Genomic DNA, 23,567 nt, shown 5'->3' on the forward strand with positions numbered 1-23,567 from the left:
TTTGCACTATGGAGCGCTCTCCTCTCTTCTTTTAGTGATTTCTACACCTGTGAAATTCAGGTGCTTGGGAGCTGCCAGGACAATAGAGATTCCTTTGGTGCAAAGAAACTGGAAATTTTGGGACTTTATACATCTGTCCTTATTGTGTGGAATAATAACCCACAGCCTTCAGGTTTCTCAACTGATTGCGCACTTATTTTTCTTTTATTGCATATATATATACACACACACAATTTAATTTCATTGTTTCATTGTAGCATGTTTGTAGTATGGAAAGTTCCCCAAGAACGCTCCCTGTGCAGTGCGGTCTAACTGGCTGCTCAACAGCCCACCAGTCATCATATGGACAGGCTCCTTCGGTGCCCTTGTTCCTACGTATGCTGATTGATACATCAGCTTGTTGTGATCGCATAAGATCCCGACCAGATCGCATGGAGTATGCAAGGTCCCGTTCCTGTATCACGGCCTACATCCCGTATCTCGGGGAAATAACGGGGCAGGAGAATATTATACCCGTCACATTTATTTTGCAACCTGACACTTTTCATATAGGAAAAACAATAAAGGAATAAGATGTGTTCCCTGCTTTAATGCTTCTGTTCTCCCGCAGCTACTGTCACCGCTGAGAATCTCTTCTTCATCGTTTTTGCATGTAATTCCCCTGAACGGAATAAGGTGCTGCTAGCCAAGAACACAAAGGAAGCATTCCCGGGTATATATACACCAAAGCTTATTTCTGGGAGCCTACTTTCACACTATAGACATGGCAAGTATCCAGAGTGGCAGCTTCTACTATTAGTGGCTAGTTTATCACAGGGTTATTTTGGTTCACTCTTTCTGACAAATTACTTCTTAAGCTGTGTACACACGGGGGCGATAGGGGCTGAAATCGCTGGAAATATGGTCGCAGGCGACCATATTGCCAGTGATGGGAGTGTGCCCCAGCGATAAATCGCCGGATGCGCGCTCCCGTTTTCAGCCCCGTTCTAATCGCTGGTCGCAGGAGCTTGCTCCTGCGACCAGCTAATTACCTCTGCGGCCCCGCCGACAGAGGTTCCCTTTCATCAGCGACCGTCTCTGGTCGCTGATGAAAAATAGAAACTGAGCAATATATCTCCCCCGTGTGTATGGGGCTTTGGATGGACAAAACCATGTGCACTGCAGGTGGGGCAGATGTAACATGTGCAGAGAGAATTAGATTTGGGTGGGTTTTTACTTTAAAGTGAGATCTATATTGCAGTGTAGAAATAAAGCAGTCACTATTTTCCCTGCACAGAAACAAAATATCTCACCCAAATCTAATTCTCTCTGCACAAGTAACATCTGCCCCACCTGCAGTGCACATGTTTTTGTCCATCTAAGAAGGAATTTGTCAGAAAGAGTGAACCAAAATTACCCCTTAGTGCCTTAAATCAGTGGTTCCCAAACTGTATGCCGTGGCACCCAGGGGTGCCTTGGGGCTCCTGCAGGGGTACCTTCGGTTGATAGTTCAGGACAAATTCAAATTAATTACGGTAAATATAAAAAAGCAAAACAAGTACTTATGGCTGCCAATCATAAACTATGTGGACAAACAGAAGCTAATTCTGTGCCTCACCGCATAATTAACCCTAAAGATGATTTAATAAACACAATTTCTTTCATTCAGATTTTTTTCTAGGGGTACGTGGATTTTTTTATAGGTGCCGTGATTCAAACAAGTTTGGGAACCACTGCCTTAAATCAATATGATCCTACCAGATCTGTCGGGTATTTATTCCAGTTGCCCATTATCCTTTGTCAATCATTTCCAGAATTAGAGACCGGTCAACATTTAGGACACCAAAATTGTTATTCCCCATAACCCAAAATATGGCAATTCTGGGCCTCTCCTCTCACAGTAGACATCGCTTGGATTCTAAAATATATTGTGTCCCCATACGGCGCTCCTCTTTTTTATAGCCCAAAAAACAATACACGAAGCATGGTCTGAAAACGATACATTTACTGTACATTTGCCCCAATGTTTCGGAGCGATTACAATTCTCACGTCCGGTACAGGACCCAATATTATTCCCAAAAATAAGAACACATGTGAAAGGGGGTCTCCTATTTCACCTCGCTGTCGGCGTCCGGCGACTGGTCCGGTGCAGTGTCCAGCGACTGCTCAGGCTTGGCTTCCTTCTGTGCGTGCGATGCGTCCGACGCTTTGGCGCGCTCCGCTTGCTCTCGCAGCCTTTCCAGGAGGCACTGGGACGTCTTTTTCAGACTGTGCTGTTCAGGGAGAGGAGGCGAGAGGTGCAGTCAGCGATCAGTACATCATAAACTTAAACACCAGTGACAATCTTTATATATAACTGTAATTCTCTTCTAGCGGCTCTCACCGAGTGAGTCATTGTATGTCGCAGTTTGTCTATATATAGCTGCAAAGAGGTTCAACGGAACCCGGAACTACGACGAGATCTGTAGAAATGTGATAAAAGATCAAATCTGTGAGCAACTGGTGTCACAGAACAACAACAAGAAGCTTAGCACCTGCTATCTATTGTGTTATGCAAATGTGCACGGAACGGCAACAGCCATCCGCCATCTAATTAGGAGATACGAGCCAATTATCAATCAAGCTAATAGCGGAGATACAGCAGGTGCTAAGTGGGGGCTGCAGCCTGGTCTCTGCAGTGTAGGAAACAGTTATATGTACAAGGCGATACACTACTGTTACTATGGGCCCGATTCAGGCATGATCGCTGGGATGCGAGTGTTCGGAGTGTTCCGGTCATTACATCGACATGCATTCGGTCGACAGGGTTGGAAGGTCAACGCAAGCATTTGGTCAACAATGGCAAGGTCGACAGTCAAAAGGTCGACATAAGTTCCTCACATTTTTTTGGGAGCCGACGTGTGCCGACAGGCGGTATTTCATGCCCTACCATCCGCTAGGGTGTGTATGTAGAATTGAATGGTGTGCCGAGCGCCGTATACTTTGACATTTCCGTGTTGACTATGTCAACATTGGGGACAAAAATAAAAAATGTGATCGCCTCATGTCGACCTTTTGTCTGTCGACCTTCCAACCCTGTCAACCGTACACGCTCTACCATCCGCTAGGGCGTGTACGGAGAATCGACGAGTGTGCCGAGCGCCTCACACTCTGACGTGTCCATGTTGACTATGTCGACATTTGGGATGAAAAAACCCATGAACAACTCATGTCGACCATTGGACTGTCGACCTAATGATTGTGTCGGCCGTCCAACCCTGTCAACCTATTTTGTGTGTCGAACTAAGCCATGTCCACCTTTGGCAGTCGACCCGATGCATGTCAACCTACTATAAACCGACACAATAACCCATACACATTCGGAGCCCAGCGATCGGGTAAACGCCGTCACGACTGGGTACAGCGTTCCGTGCGCATTCGCTGGCATTGGATAATGGTTCAGGCTGTGAATTCGCAGCTGAAGTAGCCCCTATGTCAGGAGATGGGCGCACGCGTGGCTATTAGAGGACTGTATGGCTGGGGCAGTTTTATGTATCAACACGGACCTTCCTTCTCCTGGAGCAACACAGTCATGAATTCCCAATATCTTATGGTCCCTCCCATCATTATTATTGGTGCATTTGTCCCGACCCTATTACCCAGTGAGAGATAAAGCCTGGACAAGCCTTACTGCGTATGTGCGAACCTATCACGTTTGTCCGAGATACTCCTAAGGTTGGTAAATGTACAGGAATAGGCACAGCGCCACCTTCTGGAGGTATCCTGCGCACCGGCCGTGAAAGTCAACGCACTTCTTATCCTCAACCAGATGTCTTACACTCTGTGATTCATTCCTATTAATCAGAGACAAACAGCAGCAGCACCAGTGGTAGTAATTATACGTGCGAGTGTTTATTCACCCATGCTGGCGGCCACGGTACAGTCATACAGCTGAGCTTTATTAAGTCACTCATTCCTGCTAATGAATAAGGGAAGCGAGCAGCGGTGGCAGCACTGTACTTGGGGAAGGATACGATGGTTTCCCTGGCACAAGAATGCTCCAAACATTATTACATCACCTAGGTAACCAAAAATGTAATCTGCACAGCTCAGCGATGTGCGTACTCCCCTATCCTTCTCTGGCATAAAGGGGTACGGATGAGGGGGACAAATAGTCCCAAGCCCTTCTATAGCCGCGGTATACTGCCCAGGTGCACGTACAAACTACACACAGCAGCGGTGGGTTTTATTTCATTGCAGACTGTAACGGAGCAGCAATCCGCCAACTGTGCAGGGGTGTGGATCGGCTGGTCACCAGCAAGTTGTTAGACAGTCATAAGGTCGACATGTGCCTAGGCTGACAGGGTCATTAGGTCAATGTGGGTCATTAGGTCAACATGGGTTAGGCCGACAGTCAAAAGGACGACATGGTTTTTTCTTCTTTTTTTTTGACCTGGATGTCGACACAGTCGACATGGACACAGGTTAAAATGCACCACGTCCCCTCGCATGGCTTGCTGCGCTCGGGATGCTTCGGACACACTATTTTATTCGGGCGGGCTGGATGGTAGGGCATGAAATACCGCCCGTCGACTTTTTGACTGTCAACCTAACCCATGTTGACCTAATGACCCTGTCGACCTAGACACAAGTCGACCTAATGACTGTCTAACAACTTGCTGGTGACCCAATGACCATATCCCACTGCCCAATACACTCTCTCTGTAGGCTTTTACTGTGACCCTGATTGAATCTGGTCAGTGCCAGGATTGAGGGTCAGATTACCTGATAACACAACCCGGGTAGACTTGGCAATATCCAGGCTAATAAGTATAATGGGGAAATTCAACGGCTGGTGAATCCTTTGCGAGGCCGAATCTGCGCATCATCCACCGCACTTTACAGGATCTAGAACATAAGCGTTCACTAACCCATAGTGAGCAGTTTTGTGCAAATCACGCACTTGTCCGGCCAGACGCAGAGCGCGAGATCGTGTGCTGGTAAAACTCTGCTGCGAGGGCAATTCAAACCCTTCGCCAGCATTTGAATTCCCACCCCCAGTAAGTAAATGTTGTGAAGTGTTGAAGATTTACTGGGCCATTTACTAAAGGATCACATACTGTATGCAATGCGATATGGGCGGGATATTTCGGACAAACGTATGTCTCTGCAGATGCAGGGACAGGGAAAGGAGTCCGTCGCTGTAATCTGCTTTGCTGGGGGTCTGCGCATATGAGGTTAGCACTGACCCGTGCTGACCGCATTGCCCCGCTGACAGTGTGGTCTGTAGCAAATAGGCTACAATGGGCTACCGCCACCTAATAATGGCGGTAGCCCCAGGTCCTGATGAGATGCTGCCCGATATTGATACATCGGATGCAGCTGCCAGCAGGGAAGGAGAGATCGCAGCCGGGATCAGAGATTCCTGCTGTGGTCCCTCCAAGATACATTCGGGAAATACTAGGTATTTGCGGCTAACACCCAAAAAAGCATTATAATGATATTCAGTATGACGAGTGTCTGTGAGGGTGAGAGATGGCACAGAATCAGAATTCTCAAACCGCAGAGTGGATTACAAGTCCCAGGGGTGAGATCATTAATTGGTTGCATGAGGTTTTTCCAAATGATTTTTTTTTGGTAATTTGCGGTTCCCATTGTTATACCATTAACAATCAATTTGCATTCTGTCTTATTTAATATTCTAAAGTACTCTCCAAACGGTACTTGTGGAGTATCACGGCTCCCATCATATGCCATATGTAGTGGCATACGATGGCATAAGATGCGATACGATTTTTACCGATTTTTGCTCAAAAATCGTATGCCATCGTATCCCCATCGTATGCCATATGTAGTGGCATACGATGCAATACGATTTTTACCGATTTTTGAGCATTTTTGCTCAAAAATCGTATGCGATCGCATCGGATGCCATACGATGGCATCCGATGCGATGGCACCCGATTTTGCACTGAAATGCATCAGAATGCATTGAAATGTGTATTAAACTAGTGAAATGCCCCCAAATGCCATTTTTCATAGTGCACCACCCCCAATATCAACGTCAACCCGAAGCGTGGCGAGTGCAGCGAGCCCGCGAGGGGCTGCGGTACGCGTCCTACGACCTTTTCATACCCCCACTATCCACGTCGGCGTGGAGTTGAGAATAGAATAGTGTGGCGAGCGCAGCGAGCCACCGAGCCCGAAGCGTGGCGAGCGCAGCGAGCCCTGCGAGGGGACGCGGACACCTGTGAAGCCCGCGAGGGGACGCGTATAGCTGTGAAGGTATCCGCGGCCGCTCGCTGCGCTCGCCACGCTTCGGGTTGACGTTGATAGTGGGGGTGGTGCACTATGAAAAATGGCATTTGGGGGCATTTCACAAGTTTAATACACATTTCAATGCATTCTGATGCATTTCAATGCAAAATCGGGTGCGATCGCATCGCATGCGATGCGATTTTTAGCATACAATCAGCATACGATGAAGGTCGTGAGAGCCGTGATACTCCACAAGTACCCTCCAAACCTTTGTTTACAGAATTATTACTGCGGCATTAATAAGGAGATAATGCTGACCTGGCATGCCCTCCCCATACGACATGCATATTACTAATACTTTAATACATAATTTTAATCAGATTTATTGTTTGGATCTAACATCGCTTTAGCTGATTTTAAAAACCCAGCAGCGGTAACGGCTGCGAGGACGGTCTATCGTCCTGATCCAGAGGTGGAGGCAGCTCCTACATCAGCTGCGCAGACCCTGGCCTCAACACTCCCAATAATTGCCCACAGTTTTTGGGATCTCTGGTCAGCACCCCAGTTCTTAAACACTGGCAGCCCGGCAATCAGGTGGCTAGGAAAAACAGGCGTCTAGATGGTTTTGGTATGTTTTAGTCATTATCTACCCTACATTAGGTTGACTGGTACATCGCGTCGACAGACAAAATGGTACATAATGTCGACAACAGATTTGTTGATTATAAGCCTAGCCCTAATTTCTCAATTGTCGAAATCTTGACTGGGTCTCAATTTCATCTGTCAACATGTTGGGTGTCAACATTGTGATTGTCGACATCCTGACTACATCCCATCTAGATCAGCGGTTCTCAACTATTGTCCATTAAAGTATCTCTAACAAGTCATGTTTTCTGGATTTCTTTAATCATGCACGTGTAATCTATTTTGTTGAGTCAGCAATCATTCCATCTGCTTCTGCAGACAGAAATCCTGAAGGCATGGCGAACATCAGCAGCCTAGCTTGCAGGTCTGAATCAGGCCCTTTGTACCTGGAACGCAGCTGTTGCTCAGCCTGGTGACTACGCACCGACACGCTCGTATCTGTGGGCATCCCATGCAATCAACACTGAGCTTTACAACAAATCCGCAGTCATTACCGTGAGCGCGCGCTCGGATTGTGACAGTTCCCTCCCAATATTTTATGGCAACAATAATACGCACCACAAGACATCGCAGAGGAGAAACCACCATTACTGTCATATTCATACTGCATCAGTCACATTGATCGGTGTGGTGGTAACAGGATTCCAGCAGTGCTCGGACAGGCACACGGCAATACGTTCTGATGAAGGGTCCTCACCTGTAGTATGTGCAGCCCTTTCAGGCACACAATAGCCAGCTCGCACAGCCCATCCCACGTCAGATCCACATGAGCCATGCACAGCAGGGGACTGGGGAAGCTCCTCTGCCACAGCCGCTGGTAATGCCCCTCCGGACCAGGCCTTGTCGTGTACTTGTAACACAGCAGCTCCTGAGATCGGGGAGAGAGAGGGATGGGAAGCGAGAACCAATGAGAGTGACCCCGCATTCCTGAGTACTCCGGCTAGGTAAACAAGCATTAGATCGTCACCACTAGGTTGACATGCATGAAAGTCGATATTACTGACGGTCGACGTGGGGTTAGGCCGAGCACAGCGAGCCATGCGAGGGGACGCGGTGCTACGTTTCTTTTTTATAGATCAAAAAATTATTGTAGAATAAAACAATAAATAAAAATAAATAAATAAATAAATAAATAAATGTATTCACTAAAGACAAGCGTGTCTACCTGGTATGTTCACGGTTACACCTGGTTCCTTTTAGGAATATTAACTGTTGATAGAACCTTCTTAAGAAAAAAAAAGTTTGGGGACAACTTGCATGTTTGCAACTTGCAACTTGCAGGTTTCAAACTTTTTTGAAACATGGCGCCCGAGAGTATCAGCTGTTTTTCTTTTTACAGAACCAAGAAGCCAAAAGTATCGTATTAAATAAAAAAACAAATAATTCAATTAAGTAAATGATGCTGAAGGGCCATCCTTAGGGTCATGTGGCCGTGGATAGGGCTGCGATTTCCTTTGTCACCGGATACAGTCATTAGGCGACCCAGGACAGTGTTGGAAGGTTGACAATGAGTTTTTCACGCTTTATTTTAGCCTACATTTGATATCCTAGCAGAATAGTGTGCGCAGCGGTACACGGATGGTGCCCATGTCGACATTCAGGACAAAAAAAACTGCAAAACTCATGTTGACTGTCGACCTGAAGCTTGTATCGACCTTAGCCATGTCGACCTTGCAACCCTTTCGACCTTAGCCAGGTTGACCTTCCAACCTTGTCGACCTTAGCCATGTCGACATATTTCAGGTTGTCGACCCATACATGTTGTGTGGGGATACGGTCATTAGGTCTACAGCAACTAGGTCGACAAACATTGGATTGACACCAGTAGGTTGACAGGCAACAAGGTCGACATGAGTCAAGGTCGACATGGGTCTAGGTCGACAAAAGCATTAGGTCGACACAAGCATTAGGTCGGCAGGCAAAATGTCGACATTGGGTTTTTCACTGTTTTTGAGCTGACGTGCAGTATTTCATGCCCTACCATCTACTAGGGCAGGCATGTCCAACCTGCGGCCCTCCAGATGTGCTAAAACTACACATCCCAGCATGCATTGCCATCATTCTAGCATTCCCTAATAGCCAAATTGTGGCAAGGCATGCTGGGATGTGTAGTTTTAGCACATCTGGAGGGCCGCAGGTTGGACAAGCCTGCACTAGGGTGTAGTAATAGTGTGCCCGAAGCATGGCGAGTGATGCGAGTGGATGCTGTGCACTTCAAACTGTGTCCATGTCAACCTTCGGGTAAAAAAACTGTGAAAAACCCCATGTCGACCTTTTGACTGTTGACCTAATGCTTGTGTCGACCTAATGTCCTGTTGACCTAGACACATGTTGACCTTGACCCATGTCGACCCAATGCTTGTCGACCTAGTTGTTGTAGACCTAACAACCCACACCCGTTCTGTGACTGGCAGCCACCAGCTCTGGTTTTGCCTATAATTAGATTTTATCCTGGACCACCAACCCGTGGCACCGATGCAAGTGGCCCTATGGTACCCCAGGGCCCCATGGCAGCCAGTTTAAGAACCATTGTGATCATGCATTCAGCAAACATGCCCAGGATATCTGTACCCAGTATCAATCACATGCCCAGTTACTGTATGGCATCACAATGTAGGTCAGAGGTCAGTTGCCTTGGCAACTGTGTGAGTCACCGAAGGCATCCGTAGAGCGGCCCTGCACATGCGCATGACAATATACGCATGCGCAGAGCAAAAACATCGGTCCCCGATACAAATTAACCTGAATGAGGCCCAAAAAGTAGCTGAAGCTGCGATGTAAACGTGGCCTCACGCACCGCGTCACTGCTCACACTGACACCAATGCAGGTTTGTGAATAACAAAAAAAAAAATCAGCTACGGCGGAGAGTGACAATCGCACCTCGTAACGACTCGCGTCTGCTTTTACGTGGGAGATCTCACGTCAGGGAGCCGCAGGAAGAATAGCGGGCTCACAGGCTGCACTTATTTAATTAGATTCATTGTTTACACCTTCCCTGCCAGTTTCACCCACCCATACAACCGACATGTGTCAGTGGGCGGTAATCTAATTAATGTAGAGTTGTTACACTTCAGCTCACCCCTCCTGTGCAGCGCTGTTTCCGGGGGGGAAGACGTGTGCTTCTGCTTCAGCAGTGTGCGGTGAGCTTAGGCAGCCCTGTTCTCAGTGTTACATGGGGTCAGCATGTATAATATAGGGTAGGTGCTGGGCAATTGCGGCCCTCCAGATGTTAATGAACTATACATCCCAGGATGCTTTGCATTAGTTTTGCTATGTGGCCATGAAACTGATGCAAGGCATGCTGGGATGTGTAGTACATCAACATCTGGAGGGCCGCAATTGCCCAGCACTGATATAGGGCAACAGAAATACTCCTAGGATCTTTTGCAGTATTAAGAAAACATTAATGAAATAGTGTTTATTTGGATTCGGTATGCGTGGCTGATGGGTGGGATGCTGGCGGGCAAAAGACCAACCACGGCATGCCTGCTGAACAGAATACTGCCAGAGGCTGGGTAAGTATACTTACCTTATGCCCATACCCCCTACCCCTCCCTACCACCTAACCCTCCCTGGTAGGGCCTTACCCTCCCACCATAATGCCCCCTACCCCTTTTGGTACCTAACCCTAACTCTCCATCCCTGAAGCCTAATACTAAGTTTCCCCCAGTGTCTAAACCTAACCCCCCCCCCCCCCTCTTCCCCTAGGCCGAAGACTACAATGCCCCAGCAAACTGACAATAGTGTTCCTGGCTGTTGTTAGCATCTCCACTTGATTGCAGGATTCTGGAGTCGGTTTTTCGACCACCGGCATACCAATCGTAACCACATCCTGTTTATTTATGACATTGTCCCAAAATGAATACAAACACCCAGTGACAGGTTGTACAACAGACCAGCCACGTGGCGGCGACGTAGGAGCCTGGTTACAGAGATGATTTATTACAATCCTGTTCAATGCCACTTAGTGCCTGTAAATTTTGGGTCTTACCTGTCCATAAGTGCCCAGTAAAATCTCTGGTTCTCCATCGAAATCCACATCGGCGGTTACGGCACAGAGTACACTGTCAAACTGGTCACTATCTGGCAAAAGAAGCTGCTCTCGGAGTCCATTTTGCAAGATGTTTCTGAGGTAAAAAAGAGCGGGACAATGTATCAAAGGAAGCATGTATACAATTGTACAATATTTGTTAGTATGAGCATAGGCAAACGCAGGGGGGTTTCTGGTTGCGTGGAAAACCCCCCTATTGGCAAGTGCCTTAAATTGTGACAACAATAGCACTGGTGTATAATATGATCAATAAAGCTGCCACCACATCATGCAGTGTATGGGACATGGCGGAGCTGCTGCACACGCCCGGTGTACCAGCTTCTACTACCACAATTTCTGTATGTGTGGATCTGAGCCCTCAAACATCGCAATGGATCAGAGAGCAGCTGCGAGGAGGAAGAGACAGGAACCTTACCATGAAGTGGGAGATTGTGAGCTTAGAAAGTGCAGTACTGGTTCTGTTATGTTTGTGTATTTATTATATGTTTACCCTTTCCTGACCACTTATCTTATTTAAATGTTTGAAACAGCCTATACTATAGACCAGTGGTTCCCAACCCTGGTCCTCAAGTACCCCCAACAGTGCACGTTTTCCAGGTCTCCACACAGGATCACAAGTGAAATAATTAGCTCCACCTGTGAATCTTTTAAAATGTGTCTGAATAATGAGTGCACCTGCTGGGTGACCTGGAAAACGTGCACTGTTGGGGGTACTTGAGGACTAGGATTGGGAACCACTGCTATAGACCATCTGTACTGTTCAATATCAATACTGTATTCCATGCGGTATCTAGTGTATAAAAAGTCTAATTTCTGGGGCTGTTCCCGCTCCCCCAGACTCCCGGACTTACTCCAGTAGGAGGTTTTGGATTACATTTGGAAACCCCCCTCTAAAAGCCCTGCGTTTGCCACTGATGAGCCCTCTCCACCCTGTAGTGGGAGGGGCAGACTTCTAATCTCATCACTCTTCTGCCAGTGTCACCCACAGAAGTAAGGAACAAACGTAGGCCTTATAACTGCATATTAAGTATCTACTAAATGTGCAAATGACTCACCTATAAACGGCAGACAGCTCTATGGTACTGGTCACCAGTACACTGTACTCCTCCTGAAAGGTAAGTCCTCCACCGCCATCTAGGGGTAGAGATCCCAATTAACAACAACATACAGTAGAAGACTGTCCTCAGTTGATAAGTGTAGACAGCAACCTTACCGTCACATGAGCACACCTCTTCCCCTGCTCCATGGATGCTGGGCATGCTGAAGACAAGCACCTTGGACAGAGGACCATCCTGCTGAAGAGACCAGCTTTGAAGGATCTCTGCGCAGAGGGAAAGAGAGGTCAGTCACACACCCGGGTACCTCCATCTTCATCACTAACTCGCGGCAGCAAGGTACACCTCAGCCACATGGTGCACACCATAGGAGATCACACTGGACTGCACTGGACCAGAGATATAGGTCAGAGAGGTATAAATATAGGAACGGGTATAAATATAGGAACGAAGGCTGAAAAACAGCCCCCTCTGCATGAGCGTACAGATATGGATTCATAGAAGATAAAGGTCTCGGGGGTAAATGTAATTACCTGTGAGAAGCAGGAGGTGTGGGACTTTCTGCGAGAATGCCCATATTTTTAAAGCAGCAATTATTTACAAGCGGCAGTCATTTACCAGGTAGGTTTCGCTTTCACAACTTTAAATATAGAGGTAGTGTCGCACAAAGTCCTGCAACTTCGGCTGCACACCTGCTGTTACATTTTATCACGCTGGCTCCGAAACCCTCCGAGCTGCGCATTGGATCGGATGGGATTTCAAGCACATGCTGCTTTGGCCGATTTCACACAATTTCTTGGTTCGATCCAGCCGAAATCGCACTAGTGTATGGGGGCCATCAAAGATAATATCCACCATACATCCTCTTAGCCCTAAGTATCGCTCAAAATTTTTTTGCATCAAACCTTGGTCTTGCTTACACTACAAATCGCGATGAGCCCACTGCATTGTGGAGAATCCTGCATGTACTGGCCAGTCTGGAGCCAGAAGGAAAACCTGAAGGCCCCCTTTCCATCTTTAGGACGTATAGACACATTGCTACCAGGGATATGAGGGGACAGGTAATGTAAAGTCTCAAAGCGATAGACATAGGGGTATATTCAATGCCATTAAAGGTGAGCTATGATGGGGAGCAGTGCCGATAGCTTGCCGTCAGAGCAGTGCCAAATTAAGCCTTCGGGGGGGCCCAGGGCACTTTAGACAGGGGGGCCCCCTTGCACTTGTCATTACTGGCCGCAAACTGCATGGGTGAATATTACACTGTCAAAACACAGAGTAAAGGCAGTATAAACTTGGTCAATGGGTAACTTCAGGGGATAGATAGCTAGATAGATAGATAGATAGATAGATAGATAGATAGATAGATAGATAGAGACACACACACGTTATCCATGGGCCTGAGAAGCATGTAATGAGCTCCACCAATCAGAGCGAAGCACAAACGTCTCAGCATCTGCCCTCTGGTGCAAAGTGTCATGGGACTTAGTCAACTCCCAGTAATGCACTGCACACTTGGCTCCCAATGCTCAGCACCATTAATCATTGTCACATTGGCAGATAGGTGAAGCTGCAGCACTACCCCACTCCCATGCACAAAACCTTTAGCTGAAAAATATATATATATAAATATATATATATATATATATATATATATATATTTTTTTTAAATACATGCCAACCACAGGGGGCCCCTAGCTAGAGGGGGCCCAGGGGCACTGACCCCTTGTGCCCCCATTATAATCCGGCCCTGCGTCAGAGTATTCCACTGCCCCCCCGTTCACTCGCCGTTTCCGCCTCGCTGGTTCTTTTAAGCGAGGTCAAAAGGGCGAGTGCGGCCATCAAAACGGAGGGGCTCTCCACAAAATGCAGCAGGCTCGCTGCATTTGCGCGAACCTCGCTGTTTAGGTGAATCCTCACGAATGCGAGGTTTTTTCCAGATCATTGAATACAGTGAGCGGCTGTATGACGGCAAGGATGGCTTGTTTTTAGCGATCCTCGACGAAAACAAGCCAAACCTCCTTGCCAGCAACATTGAATACCGTCATGTTCAGATGCCATGTTTTAGGTAGAAGTGCTCCACCTTGTGGTACAAAAGAGATACCACAACCTGTTGGACAGCTGGGTGGAATAATTCTACCACAGCGCTGTGCAATGCATGCCTACTTCCCAATTTCTGATGAACAGACACATTCCATTCTGCTGTGATATTCAGCTGTTTTTCTTCTCATGGTGAAATAGTACAAAGTGCATTCTCTGGTGATCCTCAGAGCGGCACTGCAGGCCTCTCAGTCAAAGGATCCTGCACCAAATGGTGAAGGGTCCAAGCCTGTTGAGGTGTCCACCCGAGGCATCAGAGGAGCAACCGATGCACAATAGGAGCAATTCTGATGAATGGACTAGTCGGAAGACAGAGCGACCAGTTCGGAAGGTATTTGATCTAGAAGTTCCGTAAGTGAAAACTCGAGAACCATGAACGTCTTCCATGTAACAAGTCTCTATGTAATCTTACAAAGACTTTCCTAGTCCCTATAACAGTGGTTCCCAAACTGTGTGCCGTGGCTCCCTGGGGTGCCGCCGGACACTTGCAGGGGTGCCTCGGGTTGGTTGTCCAGGATCAATTCAAAATCTTTATGATCAATTATTCTGGACAAAACCAGTGCTGGTGTCTGCCAATCATAAAATGTGTACAATCAGAACCAAATCCGGCCCTTTTCCACATAACTGAACCTAAGAAGCACATATAAACACAATCTACTTAATTTGATATATATTTTTTGGGGCCTAGGGGTGCCGTGGAAAAATTCTGATACTCTAGGGTGCCGTGATTAGAAAAAGATTGGGAACCCCTGCCCTATAATGAAAAGAATCATGGCTACCACTGGGGAAATCAAGGCAGGAATGGAGTCCTGTTGTCCAATTTGGCTGGAGACTTCAAGACATACCTCATTACGGGGCAGAAGTATTAAGCCTTAACAAGAGATAAATGCAAGGGTGATAAGGAGAGATAAACGTCCAACCAATCAGATCCTTACTGACTTTTTCAAACACAGCCTGTAACATGGCAGTTAGCAGGTTTATCTCTCCTTATCACCCTTGCATTTATCTCTTGTTAAGGCTTAATACATCTGCCCCAATATTCTGTATGGCCAACTACAACTCCTTTCACACAGGCAAATGAGCTGTAAATAACCCAAAAGTCAAGGAAAAGAAGCACACCCGGTTTTCTAAACAGCAAGTCCCCCATAAGCTGCTCTGACCACCTCTCTCTGCTAACACAACCAGAAGCTAAGATGGGTGTGATACAGAGGCCGAAGCCAATATGTAAATGCACTGAAGCATTAGCAACAAGGATGTTGGTGGTGATGGATAGCTGCACTGTGGTGGCATCCATCTTGGAATAGGACATCTTGCTGGAGAAGAGGAGAGTTTGTCTTCATGCTTCCAATGAAGGGGGGAAACAAATATATTGTTCTCTTCAACAATAAAGTGTCTGGATCATCAGAAGCTTTGGTATATTTAATATTTAGTGCATAGCATACAAAGTAATCTGCCTTTGCTAGAGGTTGAAGAATCCTCAGGCACCTGGCCATCCCTGAGGAACATTCAGAGTCTGATGCCCCCGCCAAGTATGTGGTCCTGTCTGTGAGGGAAGAAGTATCACCACATTCGCTACGGGTGGCCTCTCAGAGCCCAGACTGTGCTAGTGGGGTTCTGCTGGACAGTAACCCCCATTCCTATTCTAATACCGATACAAGACCAATCCCTGGTGTTCATCAATATGACTTCATGTGAAAAGACACCCTCACTGCAATACCGTCCTGTGCCTCGTTAGACACATCATCGTTGCACCATGGACACCATGGCAGGTACAGTTTCTCCACCTCCTATGTGACCGTTCCTGCAGTTATGAATGCCATGGCTTTTAGCAAAACACTACTCAGATGCAACACTGTGTGGTGTCTATTTATGCTATTACCGCCCAATCACTGGCCAGGACCGCCCTACACGTTTCTGCTCCGTGCATGTAAATCTGCACTAAATTAATCCCTTTCCTGCCTATAATCGAGAGTAAGCTCTTACAATCCTTAATCATCCTTTGACCTTTAGGAACAAGGCTAAACATTTCCCATTCACTATTCAAAAGTCATTGACCAGATTCTCTAGGTCTTATTCCCTAATATGTAGCCAGACACATGTGAGAAGAGCTTGGCCACCCCATAGCGTCTTATTTCCAACGTGTGGGATGGGGACATACCCTAATCAGACAGGAAACATGGCTTGTGACCAACGTTTCAAGCCTCCGTGGGCTTTTTATCAAGGTGCATTAGACAAACAACATGCAATCAAACACATACCTTTATACTGATCAGGTCCGTTCATCTCTCCCGCGGCGTCCGTCCTGGCGCATGCAAATGACGTCACCCGGTGCGGGTCGCCGACGGGTTCAAGAAGAGACAGCCAATACTGCCCGTAAAATTACACTTCAGGAAAAAACACATACAGTATATCAAAAACGTGAATACAATGTGGATACATCAATGTTACAATTAATAAGAGGTACCAATCAACGTACCATATAGATTGTGTGCATATAATGATATAAAAAAGTTGAAATATAAAAAAAACGTGATATTAAGAGGAAAAAGAGATTTAAAAACATCGCACATGGGATATATGCCAAGTGTATATAATTGGCAACATTAAGCGGCAGCGTTCTAATGCTAATGCCCCCAACATAAATGATTGTACAGTGCACCCCTGTAGAGAATGTGCATATTCTAGGTGGGCTACAAGATTTTATATATACTGGTAACTAAGCTGAATTACGGTTACTCTAAAAATGTGACAGTTTCTGTATACTAATAAGCACTTTATAAAAAATGTGACAGTCCGGCCTGTTTGTTGAGGCCCCGTGGAGCCAACGTGTCCAGCCTGAAAATCCATCGACTCGTCACGGGGCCTCAACGAACAGGCCGGACTGTCACATTTTTTATAAAGTGCTTATTAGTATACAGAAACTGTTCACATTTTTAGAGTAACCGTAATTCAGCTTAGTTACCAGTATATATAAAATCTTGTTTGTAGCGCACCTAGAATATGCACATTATATATCCCATTATATATCTTATATCCCATGTGCGATGTTTTAAATCTCTTTTTCCTCTTAATATCACGTTTTTTTTATATTTCAACTTTTTTATATCATTATATGCACACAATCTATATGGTACGTTGATTGGTACCTCTTATTAATTGTAACATTGATGTATCCACATTGTATTCCCGTTTTTGATATATTGTATGTGTTTTTTCCTGTAGTGTAATTTTACGGGCAGTAATGGCTGTCTCTTCATGATCCCGTCGGCGACCCGCACCGGGTGACGTCATTTGCATGCGCCAGGACGGACACCGCGGGAGAGATGAACGGACCTGATCAGTATAAAGGTATGGGTACTTATGTAGTAACTGGGCTGCCGATTTCTAAATCGGGTCGGATCGGGAGATCGCATCGCATCGCATGCGACCATGCGATTCGATGCGATGCGATGACCCGATTTTTCCATAGGAATCAATGTTAAAATGGACTGAGTCCATTTTAACATGGAATTCAATGGGAAAAATGGGTCCTTTTCATACCCCTACTATCCAAGTGGGCATGGAGTTGGATATAAACCTGTGGCGAGCGTAGCGAGCCACCGAGCCCGAAGCGTGGCGAGCGAAGCGAGCCCCGCGAGGGGACGAATACCGTCCCCTCGCGGGGCTCGCTTCGCTCGCCACGCTTCGGGCTCGGTGGCTCGCTACGCTCGCCACAGGTTTATATCCAACTCCATGCCCACTTGGATAGTAGGGGTATGAAAAGGACCCATTTTTCCATAGGAATCATTTTAACATTGATTCCTATGGAAAAATCGGGTCATCGCATCCGATATCGGATGCGATGCGATGCGATATCGCATCGCATCTGATTGTATGCCTTAACTTAAGGCATACAATCAAAAAATCGGCAGCCCAGATACTACATAAGTACCAAGGTATGTGTTTGATTGCATGTTGATTGTCTAATGCACCTTGATAAAAAGCCCACGGAGGCTTGAAACGTTGGTCACAAGCCAGGTTTCCTGTCTGATTCATTTCATCGTCTGTGAGTGCCGCCGTTTACCAAGTTATACATTACACCTGCCGGTCCGGTCTGGTGCATCTGAGCGGGCACCCGACTGACACTGCACAAGCAGTTGCATTTCTTGGAGTGCCGCACCTATGCAATCTCTTATATATTTGGCTACATCTGTCACTCAAAGTGTGTCTGACCCTCTAACGCTGGGTGGAGCCTCTGACTCACAGAGAACCAGCCCAGTGAGCCCACAGTCATAGGAGGGACACATTGCTCTGCTCCTGCACTTTCCTTTTAATGTATGATTGCCATCACCTGTGTTGAAGCACCTTTCCTATTAATTAACCTGTTCAACACAGATGGAGGTAATCATACATTAGGAAGAAAGTCCAGCGGCAGAGCATTGTGTCCCTCCTGGCATGGGTCATGTTGGGAGGTATGCACAGTGCCAGACACCCTCTGCCTCCCCATGTTACCCAGCAAAGACACAGCTACTCACCAGACACACCAGGTGAGCACCCCCCGCCGCCCCCCCCTCCCGCGATTCGCGGGGCCCCTCCCACGATTTGCGCCCCCCTCGCGAGCCCCCCCTACCGCAATTCGCGACACCCCCCCCCCCCACGATTTGCGGCAACCCCAGCCCCCACGACCCCCCCTCCGGCGATTCGGGGCACCCCACCCCCCGCGTCCCCCCCCTTCTGCGATTCACTGCAACCCCCCGCGCCCATCCCCCCCCTGCACCCCCCGCGACCCTCCCGTGATTCGCGGCACCCCCCCTGACCCCCCCTCCCGTGATTCGCGGCAAACCCCTCAGCCCCGCAACCCCCCCTCCCGCGATTCGCTGCAACCCCCGCGCCCACCCCTCCTGCAATTCGCAGCACCCACCCCCGCGACCCCCCCTCCCCCCCAATTCATGGCACACCCCCCCCCCCCCCAGCCGCCGCGATTCACAGCAACCCCAGGATCAAATGGCACATGCAAAACACTGACACAGCTATGGTCGACGATGAAAAAGGTTGACACAAGTTTTTGAAGATTTATTTTTCATTTTAAGAATGTTTTCATATTCATTCTCATGTGTCGACATGGTCACCAATGAAGTGCCACACTTATGTCAACATTTAATGTGTTGACCTTTCTGTGTTGATTTTTTCTTGTGGCGATTTGCGGCACCCCAGCGACCCCCTCCTGTGATTCGCGGTACACCCCCCCACGCGACCCCCCTCCCGCAATTCGCGTCACCCACCCCCCACGACCCCCCCTCCCGCAATTCGCGGCACCCCCCGCGCAATTCGCAGACACCCCCACCCCCCCAACCCCCACTCACGGCAACCCCACGATTAAATGGCACATGCAAAATACTGACATAGCTATGGTCGACAATGAAAAAGGTTGACATGAGCTTTTGAAGATTTATTTTTCACTTTTTGAATGTTTTCATATTCATTCTCATGTGTCGACATGGACACCAATGAAGTGCCACACTTATGTCAACATTTACATGTGTTGACTTTCTGTGTTGATTTTTTCTTGTGGCGATTTGCGGCACCCTCCCGCGATTCGCAGCACACCCCCCACAATTCGCGGCACCCCCAGCGACTCCCGCGATTCGCGGCCCCACCCCGTGACACCCCCCCTCCTGCGATTCACCGCACCCTGCGACCCCCCTCCCACGATTTGCGCCAACCCCCCGGGCCCCCCCTCCCATGATTCGCGGACACCCCTCACCTCCTCCCTCTCCCCCCCCCCCCGCGCGTGATTCACGGCAACCCCAGGATTAAATGGCACATGCAAAACACTGACACGGCTATGGTCGACAATGAAAAAGGTTGACATGAGTTTTTGAAGATTTATTTTTCTTTTTTTGAATGTTTTCATATTCATTCTCATGTGTCGACATGGACACCAATGAGGTGTCACACTTATGTCAACATTTACATGTGTTGACCTTTCTGTGTTGATTTTTACTTGTGGCAATTTTTTTCCAGTGACAACTATGTGCACGTCAACCTAGACATCATCAACCAATTCTTTGTATAATATATAACACCTGTTCTGTTTTACTGTAGGTGCTTTAAGTCAGATCTTTTACTGCTACTATTACTGTTTATGTAAATGCATCTGAATGACAGCTACCATCCTTCTACAAGAATATATAACCAACTAGGTTGATTCATTGCGCCCCGTGCCCCCCCTCCCGCAAATCGCGGACCCCGTGCACCCCCCTCCCGCGATTCACGTCACCCCCGCGCACCCCCCTCCCGCAATTCCTAACCCCCCCTCGAGCGATTCACGCCCCCTCCCGTGCTTTGCGGACCCCTGCCCTCTCCTGCGATTTGCGGACACCTGCACCCCCTCCCTCCCTTGATTTACGGCACCCCCCCGTGCCCCTCCCGCAATTCATGGCACCCCTAAGCCCCTCTTTAGTCCCCCGTATACTCACACACCCCTATCACTACCCAGCTTCCTGCTCTCCTGAACCGTAACTTCCATCACTGGGGAGTCGCTGACGCTGTGTTGCCCACATGCCCCTATCATGCCTCATAGCTCAGCCTCCTGCTCTCATGCACCCTAACTCCCACCCAGTAGGAGGAGACACTGACTCAGGGCCACCATCCTGTACTGCCACGCTGGACCCTCACCCACTGGCAGAAGCTGCACAGTGTCCCCCACCCTCCTCTTTAGTCCTCTTTATGCCCACCCACCCCTATCACTACCCAGCCTCCTGTTTTCCTGTATCGTGACCTCCGCCAGTGGTGACCGCTGACTCAAAAACACCCTACTATACTATTGCACACACACCTAAACAACACACAGCCCCCCCACACCCACAAATGTCACTGTACCATCCACACTATCAATGTACATCTTTCTCTGTAACCGCTTTTTAATTAAACGAAACAATACACCCCCCCTTCCACATCATATGCTCTCTATTTAACACATTTCACCTATAACTCAAGCTGCAATACAGACATCTTTCATACAATTCTAACCATATTTCTCACAATACAAACGTTCACAAATTAAGGGGGCGCAGCCCCTTCCGACGGTGTGAAGAGCGCCCGTAGGGCGCGATGAATCACCTAGTTACATATATATATATATATATATACATATACACATTTCCTGGTACTGAGCTGCCGACAGATTCTTATGGGAGGTGTTAAAGGCCTGGAGCATGGCGTCGCAGGAAAGATTGAAGCCATAGGTCCATTCCAGAATAAACCTGGGAATGACCCAGGAGAAGAAGTCCAACACAGGCAGAAAGTTGGAGTGGTTACACTCAGACAGCAGGACGACGCTAGGCCACGCCCCTAGCACACAAGGGGCGTGGTCTAGTGTCGTCCTGCTGTCTGAGTGTAACCACTCCAACTTTCTGTGAGATCCACAGAACTACGCTGTAAGACACCGCCGTTGAGGTAACCGTCAGTCATCTGTCTCTAGTGTTTGATCCATACTAGAATCTATATACCAGTATCTGCAAAGGTGTCCCTTCTTGTTAGTACCTCTCTTTCCTTGATCCACATGAGAGACCGAGAAATATCCGCTCTGACATCCATACGCTGTAATGCGCCTCTGTGTATCCGGGATGTTGTGAACACTTAGCCAGGTAACGCTGAAAAAACAATTTGTTGCTGATAAAAGATATTTTCAAGGAATGTACTGTAATACCCAAGTGAAAGTTACCTAATAATTCAAACAAGCAGCAGCAACACGGTCATTGGAATACTAAGACGTTTGCTGGAATAGGCAGATATACTTACTTGCTCGGAAGATCTCTCAACTCTGGGAACAGGTTTTCCACTGGCTGTTCTTCAAACTGGTGCAGACCTTCATTCTGTCATCAGATTATTGCCGTCACTTTATATTATGTCCAGAGTGGGTATGGCAATAAACACCTGCTACTACACTTATGGCGGTCATTCTCCCACTAACATTCCCTCTTTGTTCTCACCCAACTAGTCACATTAACCCCTTCAGTGGTGGGTTAATGTTGTTTTATGCTCACCTTCTAGGGTGTGTTTTAGAAAAAAAAGAACAATGCAGGGGACTGCATTTTTTGGGTAATCAATATCCTGAAAAAGGAATCGGTACATCTGTCAGACCAGACTTAGGTCTACAGTCATTAGGTCGACCCGGAAGGTCGACTGGCCCCAAGGTCGACATGGGTCAAAGGTCGACATGGGTCAAGGTCGACATGGGTCAAGGTCGACATGAGTTTTCACTGTTTTTTTTTACCCGAATGTCGACCCAGTCGACATGGACACAGTTGGAGTTGAACCGCAGCCCTCGCTATGCTTCGGGCACTATTTTATTCTCCCACAACGCCCTAGTGCATGGTTGGGCATGAAATACCGCCTGTTGGCACATGTCGGCTCAAAAAACAGTGAAAAACTCATGTCAACCTAATGACTGTTGACCTTAACCCATGTCGACCTTGGCCCATGTCGACCTGTAACCCTGTCGACCTTGGAGCTAGTCGACCTAATGACTGTCGACCTAAGTGTGGTCTGACAGATGAACGTTTCCCCCGAAAAATGCCCAGGGATCGCCAGCAATGATTCCTGGGCCACTTGTGGCACGTGGGAATCAGCATAAACCATTACATAGGTAAGTCCCCCTCCCTCCGGCTAATAGTAGTCCAGTGGGCGGGGTTAACACTAGTAGTTTATGCTGATTTCCGGGCGCCGTGCTGGGTTTGCACAACTGCCGGTCCCTGGGGGCTATAGACACAACCTGAAAATGTTCTGGGGTGGCCAGTGACATCAGGTCCGCTGGCTCCGGTAGATTTCCAGGCGTCCCACCAAAGGGGTTAATGGGACTGTATGCCATCTGATAATCAGGCTTTTACCAGTACACTGATCTTTATGGTCTATAACGTTCAGCCATGTTCCTACATTCTTGTACTACTGGATGGTCATTTCATTTTTTACCCAGGGCAATAAAAATATAAAAATATGACTAAAGATCATTGAAGGGACTTGGAGAGATAAAACCATGCATCAAGCATAAGAGTACTGGCAAATAAATGGGACTACAATATGGAAACGATATAATAATCCATGATGGTCAGTGGGAACGCCTCTCCTCCTATGGCTCTCACTGCATCGGCTGACAGGACAGGATGTGGCCTGGAAAGGGCTCGGGAACAGGGTAAGAGGTGATGAGGGGGAGCCGGGGGCAGGTGGGGGAATGCTGCAGTGTGCTCTAGAACTCTACAGGAATCACTCACCTCCTTGTACAGGTGAATATACTGGTCGTTGCCTCCTAGTAAAAACACGGTCTCCTGCTGGCCTCCGTCCTGCACCCTGTGCGAGACACATGGGTATTAGAGGTTTGCAGGTGGCAGAGGCCTTCACAGATGGTACTCAGCAATAAAGCATCTGCCTGATCATACAAGTAAGCAACCTGATATGTGCAGCAGTGTTTTATGCATTTGTAGCGTTACAATGGTCTGTGCTATGTGTGGCTACTTCATAATG

General features: G+C 47.7%; 1 protein-coding gene across 1 annotated transcript in view; it reads right to left on the bottom strand.

The window, feature by feature from the left end:
• Positions 1-1,969: 1,969 nt before the first annotated feature.
• KPTN (kaptin, actin binding protein) overlaps positions 1,970-23,567 on the bottom strand; it is a 29,974-nt gene continuing 8,376 nt past the window's right edge. Inside the window, exons 5-12 of the mRNA XM_083159869.1 lie at positions 23,318-23,393; positions 21,849-21,922; positions 21,591-21,700; positions 12,128-12,235; positions 11,970-12,048; positions 10,855-10,990; positions 7,560-7,730; positions 1,970-2,253 (exon numbers count right to left, since the gene is read on the bottom strand). Of these exons, the coding sequence (XP_083015995.1) occupies positions 2,089-2,253; positions 7,560-7,730; positions 10,855-10,990; positions 11,970-12,048; positions 12,128-12,235; positions 21,591-21,700; positions 21,849-21,922; positions 23,318-23,393 (919 nt within the window). The 3' untranslated portion in view covers positions 1,970-2,088. The remainder of the gene's footprint in view (positions 2,254-7,559; positions 7,731-10,854; positions 10,991-11,969; positions 12,049-12,127; positions 12,236-21,590; positions 21,701-21,848; positions 21,923-23,317; positions 23,394-23,567) is intronic.

This window comes from Crinia signifera, chromosome 9 (genome assembly GCF_055691185.1).
Source record: "Crinia signifera chromosome 9, ASM5569118v1, whole genome shotgun sequence".
Lineage (NCBI taxonomy): Eukaryota > Metazoa > Chordata > Amphibia > Anura > Myobatrachidae > Crinia > Crinia signifera.